Here is an 8049-nt window from a genome sequence, read left to right as displayed (position 1 = left end):
TGTCCGGGAGAAAAAGTGCGTAAACGTCCATACCGGATACCAGAAGCCCGGAGGGTGGCGGTCCAGCGGGAAGTGACAACAATGCTAGAGATGGGGGTACTACAGGAGTACCACAGTGAGTAGCCATATAGTGCTGGTTCCGAAACCGGACGGGAACCGTCCGCTTCTGCAATGACTTCCGGGGCCTGAACGAGGTCAGTAAGTTTGATGCCTACCCCATGCCCCGGATGGATGAACTGATCGACCGCTTGGGGAGGGCAAGATAGTCAGCACCTTGGACCTGACGAAGGGGTACTGGCAGGCAACGGTCCCGGGAGTTCGGGACTTCACCACTACTGAGTTCTTCCTTTTGGGCTCCACGGGGCACCAGCGACCGTTCAGCGACGCATGGACTGTATCCTGCGGCCGCACAGTTTGGGATGACATAATTGTGCACAGTGACAGTTGGGAGTCCCAAATTTGTAGAATACGGGCAGTGGTTGATGCGCTAAGGGATGCAGGTCTGACCGCAAACCCCCACAAGTGCAAGCTGGGCTACGCCGAGGTGGAGTACCTGGGATATCAGATCGGGAGGGGAAATGTGAAACCCCAAGATAAAGAAAAAAAAGGCTGCCTTTAGGGGATGGCTGGTCCCCCGACCCAAGAGGCAGGTGAAGCCTTTCCTGGGGTTAGCGGGGTACTACAGTCGATTTATACCCTAACTTTGCCGCAATAGCTTCTCCCCTCACAGACTTAACCAAGGCACGACTACCCCAGACGGTGCGATGGACGGTTTACCACTATGTCCACAGTGAAACGAGTCCTATATAGACATAACCTGAAAGGCCGCTCAGCAAGGAAGAAGCCATATCCTCTGGTCTCATGAAACAAAAATAGAACTGTTTGGCCATAATGACCATCGTTATGTTTGGAGGAAAAAGGGGGAGGCTTGCAAGCCGAAGACCCGTGAAGCACGGGGGTGGCAGCATCATGTTGTGGCACGGGGGTGGCAGCATCATGTTGTGGGGATGCTTTGCTGCAGGAGGTATTGGAGTGGCCATCACAAAGCCCTGACCTCAATCCTATAGAACATTTGTGGGCAGAACTGAAAAAGCGTGTGCGAGCAAGGAGGCCTACAAACCTGACTCAGTTACTTACACCAGCTCTGTCAGGAGGAATGGGCCAAAATTGTAAACTTCTGACCCACTGGGAATGTGATGAAAGAAAATAAAAGCTGAAATAAATAATTCTCTCTACTATTATTCTGACATTTCACATTCTTAAAAGAAAGTGGTGATCCTCACTGACCTAAAACAGGGAATTTTTCCTGGGATTAAATGTCAGGAATTGTGAAAAACTGAGTTTAAATGTATTTGGCTAAGGTGTATGTAAACTTCTGACTTCAACTGTACACATAAACAACAGTAAAGTAAACATCTAGATGTCCAGTTAGATGAAGGAAAATAACTGAATTATTAAGCACGAAGCAACCAAGGTGCAACTCAGGTGCAAACAATTACAGTTGGCTATGATTGCTAAATAGGTTGCTAGGTGTAACACCATCTATGGATACCGACCTTGTGACACCCATAGACCCCCCCCCCCCCCTTCCCCCAAAACACTATTGTATTGGGGTGCAATGGACTATACTTGCCACCAAAAAATGATTGATAGAGGGAAGTTAGGAACCATGCGATGAATTACTACTGTTATGCTAGCCATATCCTTACCCAAGGAACCATGCGATAAATTACTACTGTCTTGCTATGCATGTCCTTACCCAAGGAGTCTACTCCATCGGAGAGCAAAGTTTGGAATGGAAATACTGTAATACACAACAATGACAGCAAGGTTTGGAATGGAAATACGGTAATACACAACAATGACAGCAAGGTTTGGAATGGAAATACGGTAATACACAACAATGACAGCAAGGTTTGGAATGGAAATACAGCAAGGTTTGGACTGGAAATACAGCAAGGTTTGGAATGGAAATACAGCAAGGTTTGGAATGGAAATACAGCAAGGTTTGGAATGGAAATACGGTAATACACAACAATGACAGCAAGGTTTGGAATGGAAATACAGCAAGGTTTGGAATGGAAATCAGCAAGGTTTGGAATGGAAATACAGCAAGGTTTGGAATGGAAATACAGCAAGGTTTGGAATGGAAATACGGTAATACACAGCAATCACAGCAAGGTTTGGAATGGAAATACGGTAATAAACAACAATGTGGTGTGAGGCGCTGTCCAAAGTTACTGTATTCATGAAGAAAATAAACTCAAAAGACACCAAAAACCTTAACAACAATAAAAACTCTGGCACTCAAGTCATAGTCTGTTCTCTCTGCCCTGAACAGCTTCTACCCCCCTTTACCCCTTACCTACAGTATACTGCTGTTACTGTCTATTATCTATCCTTTACCCCCTACCTACAGTATACTGCTGTTACTGTCTATTATCTATCCTTTACCCCTACCTACAGTATACTGCTGTTACTGTCTATTATCTATCCTTTACCCCAACCTACAGTATAGTGCTGTTACTGTCTATTATCTATCCTTTACCCCTACCTACAGTATACTGCTGTTACTGTCTATTATCTATCCTTTACCCCTACCTACAGTATACTGCTGTTACTGTCTATTATCTATCCTTTACCCCTACCTACAGTATACTGCTGTTACTGTCTATTATCTATCCTTTACCCCTACCTACAGTATACTGCTGTTACTGTCTATTATCTATCCTTTACCCCTACCTACAGTATACTGCTGTTACTGTCTATTATCTATCCTTTACCCCTACCTACAGTATACTGCTGTTACTGTCTATTATCTATCCTTTTCCCCTACCTACAGTATACTGCTGTTACTGTCTATTATCTATCCTTTACCCCTACAGTATACTGCTGTTACTGTCTATTATCTATCCTTTACCCCTACAGTATTCTGCTGTTACTGTCTTATCTATCCTTTACCCCTACCTACAGTATACTGCTGTTACTGTCTATTATCTATCCTTTTCCCCTACCTACAGTATACTGCTGTTACTGTCTATTATCTATCCTTTACCCCTACCTACAGTATACTGCTGTTACTGTCTATTATCTATCATTTACCCCTACCTGTTACCCCGTGTATTTTGCCTGGTACCCCGGGTATATAGCCTGGTACCCCTTGTATATAGCCTGGTACCCCTTGTACAAAGCCTGGTGCCCTGTGTATATAGCCTGGCGCCCTGCTGTTACTGTCTATTATCTATCCTGTATATAGCCTGGCGCTGCTGTTACTGTCTATTATCTATCCTTTACCCCTACCTATATAGCCTGGCGCCCCGTCTTATATAGCCTGGCGCCCCGTTACTGTCTTATAGCCTGGTACCCCTACAGTATACTGCCTGTTACTGTCTATTATCTAGCCTGGCGCCCTACCTACAGTATACTGCCTGGTACCCCGTGTATATAGCCTGGCACCCCGTGTATATAGCCTGGTGCCCTGTATATAGCCTGGTGCCCCGTGTATATAGCCTGGCACCCCGTGTTACTGTCTATTATCTATCCTGGCACCCCAGTATACTGCCTGGTACCCTATGTATATTTAGCCTGGTTACCCCGTGTATTTTGCCTGGTGCCCCGTGTATATAGCCTGGTACCCCGTGTATATAGCCTGGCGCCCCGTGTATATAGCCTGGTGCCCTGTGTATATAGCCTGGTGCCCTGTGTATATAGCCTGGTACCCCGTGTATATAGCCTGGTGCCCCGTGTATATAGCCTGGTGCCCCGTGTATATAGCCTGGTGCCCCGTGTATATAGCCTGGCGCCCCGTGTATATAGCCTGGCGCCCCGTGTATATAGCCTGGCGCCCCGTGTATATAGCCTGGCGCCCCGTGTATATAGCCTGGCGCCCCGTGTATATAGCCTGGCGCCCCGTGTATATAGCCTGGCGCCCCGTGTATATAGCCTGGCGCCCGTGTATATAGCCTGGCGCCCCGTGTATATAGCCTGGTACCCCGTGTATATAGCCTGGCGCCCCGTGTATATAGCCTGGCGCCCCGTGTATATAGCCTGGTACCCGTGTATATAGCCTGGTACCCCGTGTATATAGCCTGGTACCCCGTGTATATAGCCTGGCGCCCCGTGTATATAGCCTGGTACCCGTGTATATAGCCTGGTACCCGTGTATATAGCCAAGTTATTGTAACTCATTGTGGATTTATTCCTTGTGTTATTATTTGTTGAATATTTCCAAGGAAGGGCCCCGTAAGCATGCATTTCACAGTCTACACCTGTTGTTTTACAAAGCATGTGACGATGAAAACTATTTTGATTTAATTTGAACAGTCAATCAGTTGTTTGAAAAAGTTTCCTGTCTGGAAAATGTGTTAAAGCTCTTACTCACCATTATCATAGATGTATGGAAAGGGATGTACCTCCTTCTGCTTGGCCTGGAGAGATAACAGAGGTCCTCAGTTTAGTTTAGGACCATAGAGGGTGTGCTCTCTGGTCCATTTCTATGGACCAACTACAGCCCAACGCGTGGACCAACTACAGCCCAACGCGTGGACCAACTACAGCCCAACGCGTGGACCAACTACAGCCCAACCCGTGGACCAACTACAGCCCAACGTGTGGACCAACTACAATCCAATACATGGACCAACTACAGTCCAACACATGGACCAACTACAGTCCAACACATGGACCAACAACAGTCCAACACGTGGACCAACTACAGTCCAACGCGTGGACCAACTACAGCCCAACGCGTGGACCAACTACAGCCCAACGCGTGGACCAACTACAGCCCAACGCGTGGACCAACTACAGCCCAACGCGTGGACCAACTACAGTCCAACGCGTGGACCAACTACAGTCCAACACATGGACCAATTACAGTCCAACACATGGACCAACTACAGTCCAACACGTGGACCAACTACAGCCCAACGCGTGGACCAACTACAGCCCAACGCGTGGACCAACTACAGCCCAACGCGTGGACCAACTACAGTCCAACACATGGACCAATTACAGTCTAACACATGGACCAACTACAGTCCAACACGTGGACCAACTACAGCCCAACGCGTGGACCAACTACAGCCCAACGCGTGGACCAACTACAGTCCAACACATGGACCAATAGTGTTTGGATACCTTTACCTGCTGTCTTTTGTCTACTGAGGCGTAGTACTTGGACCACCAGTCGAGGACGTTATCCCCAGACTCATCTGCTACGGTGCGCTTCCTTCTCTTAGTAGACTTCCGAGTGCTCTTCCTCCATTCCTGTTTTATACGGAGAACGCTTGTTAATGTGTGTGTGTGTGTGTGTGTGTGTAGTGTGTGTAGTGTGTGTAGTGTGTGTGTGTGTAGTGTGTGTGTAGTGTGTGTGTGTGTGTAGTGTGTGTGGGTGTGTAGTGTGTGTAGTGTGTGTGTGTGTGTGTGTGTGTCTCTTCTTCCTCTCACCTTTTCCTTCTTGTCTGGTGCGGGTGGAGGTGGTGGTGGGGGTGTAGGAGAGATCTCCTGGTAGATGTTGATTGAGACGTCCTCAGATGACAAAGGGATTACATTGTCGACATTAGACTGGGGCATCATACCTAAATCTGAAAACACAAAGCACACCACGGGGTGGTCAAACAGCACCACCTGAACGTCCTGTTCAACAGTCGGTCAAACAGCACCGCCTGAACGTCCTGTTCAACAGTCGGTCAAACAGCGCCACCTCAAAGTCCTGTTCAACAGTCGGTCAAACAGCACCACCAGAAAGTCCTGTTCAACAGTCGGTCAAACAGCGCCACCTCAAAGTCCTGTTCAACAGTCGGTCAAACAGCGCCACCTGAACGTCCTGTTCAACAGTCGGTCAAACAGCGCCACCTGAACGTCCTGTTCAACAGTCGGTCAAACAGCACCACCAGAAAGTCCTGTTCAACAGTCGGTCAAACAGCACCACCTCAAAGTCCTGTTCAACAGTCGGTCAAACAGCACCACCAGAAAGTCCTGTTCAACAGTCGGTCAAACAGCGCCACCTAAACGTCCTGTTCAACAGTCGGTCAAACAGCACCGCCTGAACGTCCTGTTCAACAGTCGGTATCCCAGCGGACAAAACCGGTTGAAAGGACGTTGTTACAACAAGAAACCATTTGTAGGATTTGCCAGCTGGAGAGAGGGGTAATAGGGTGGGTTCATGATGATATACAGTGGGGAGAACACTGACGATTTTGCAGGTTTTCCTACTTACAAAGCATGTAGAGGTCTGTAATTTGACTTTTACCCTCTCTGCTCTCAGGTACCCGTGGTGAGGTTGGTGCGGACAGCGCTGGAGGAGGGGTGTATTTGAAGGGCTTCAGGTTGTTGATGGTGTAGTTTCCCACCACGGTGGAGCGTCCAAATGCTCGCCAGTCCACCACACTGATGTTCAGGGGAGGGTGAAGGTTCTCATTCTCAGGCAGCTCCTGTGGGAAGGGACAGACAGGGAGGAGAAAAAGATGGAAGGTCAACTCTGCATGTATCTCTGTCTGTATCCCAAATGGCACCCGGTTCCCTTTATAGTGCACTACTTTTGACCAGAGAACTAAAGGACATAAGGAATAAGGTGTCATGTGGGAGGCAGATAACACCTGTCCACAAATCTACCTCGTTAACAGACAACACCAGTCCACTATTCTACCTCGTTAACAGACAACACCAGTCCACAACACCAGACAACACCTGTCCACTATTCTACCTCGTTAACAGATAACAACACCATTCCACAGACAACACCTTCTACCTACCTCGTTAACAGACAACACCTGCCCACTATTCTACCTCGTTAACAGACAACACCTGTCCACTATTCTACCTCGTTAACAGACAACACCTGTCCACTATTCTACCTCGTTAACAGACAACACCTGTCCACTATTCTACCTCGTTAACATAACACCTGCCCAACATATTCTACCTCGTTAACAGACAACACCTGTCCACTATTCTACCTCGTTAACATAACACCTGCCCACTATTCTACCTCGTTAACATAACACCTGTCCACTATTCTACCTCGTTAACAGATAACACCTGTCCACTATTCTACATGTTAGTTACCACCAGCGTGGTGAAGTGTGGGTTGGTCGTGTTAGTTACCACCAGCGTGGTGAAGTTTGGGTTGGTCGTGTTAGTTACCACCAGCGTGGTGAAGTTTGGGTTGGTCGTGTTAGTTACCACCAGCGTGGTGAAGTGTGGGTTGGTCGTGTTAGTTACCACCAGCGTGGTGAAGTGTGGGTTGGTGAAGTGTTCGTTGTCGTAGTTACCACCAGTGTGAAGTTTGGGTTGGTCGTGTTAAGTGTGGGAAGTTGGGTTGGTCGTGTTAGTTACCACCAGCGTGGTGAAGTGTGGGTTGGTCGTGTTAGTTACCACCAGCGTGGTGAAGTGTGGGTTGGTCGTGTTAGTTACCACCAGCGTGGTGAAGTGTGGGTTGGTCGTGTTAGTTACCACCAGCGTGGTGAAGTGTTGGGTTGTTACCACCAGTCGTGTTAGTTACCACCAGCGTGGTGAAGTGTGGGTTGGTCGTGTTAGTTACCACCAGCGTGGTGAAGGGTGGGTTGGTCGTGTTAGTTACCACCAGCGTGGTGAAGTGTGGGTTGGTCGTGTTAGTTACCAGGTCGAAGGCGTTCAGCAGCGTGGTGAAGTGTGGGTTTGTCGTGTTAGTTACCACCAGCGTGGTGAAGTTTGGGTTGGTCGTGTTAGTTACCACCAGCATGGCGAAGTTTGGGTTGGTCGTGTTAGTTACCACCAGCGTGGTGAAGTGTGGGTTGGTCATGTTAGTTACCCACCAGCGTGGTGAAGGGTGGGTTGGTCGTGTTAGTTACCACCAGCGTGGTGAAGGGTGGGTTGGTCGTGTTAGTTACCACCAGCGTGGTGAAGTGTGGGTTGGTCGTGTTAGTTACCACCAGCGTGGTAAAGTGAGGGTTGTACGTGTTAGTTACCAGGTCGAAGGCGTTCAGCAGCGTGGTAAAGTGTGGGTTGGTCGTGTTAGTTACCACCAGCGTGGTGAAGTGTGGGTTGGTCGTGTTAGTTACCAGGTCG

At 48.3% G+C, this 8049-nt stretch overlaps 1 protein-coding gene across 1 annotated transcript in view; it reads right to left on the bottom strand.

Annotated features, from left to right (window-relative positions):
• The window catches only part of fer1l6 (fer-1 like family member 6), a 68125-nt gene that overhangs the window by 20559 nt on the left and 39517 nt on the right, over positions 1-8049 (bottom strand). The window contains 4 exon segments of the mRNA XM_064976978.1: positions 4382-4427; positions 5146-5268; positions 5449-5585; positions 6254-6434. Of these exon segments, the coding sequence (XP_064833050.1) occupies positions 4382-4427; positions 5146-5268; positions 5449-5585; positions 6254-6434 (487 nt within the window).

The sequence above is a fragment of the Oncorhynchus masou genome, chromosome 10 (assembly GCF_036934945.1).
Source record: "Oncorhynchus masou masou isolate Uvic2021 chromosome 10, UVic_Omas_1.1, whole genome shotgun sequence".
Lineage (NCBI taxonomy): Eukaryota > Metazoa > Chordata > Actinopteri > Salmoniformes > Salmonidae > Oncorhynchus > Oncorhynchus masou.
The sequence above is the reverse complement of the archived record's forward strand: the minus strand, read 5'-3'. Positions and strand labels throughout refer to the sequence as shown.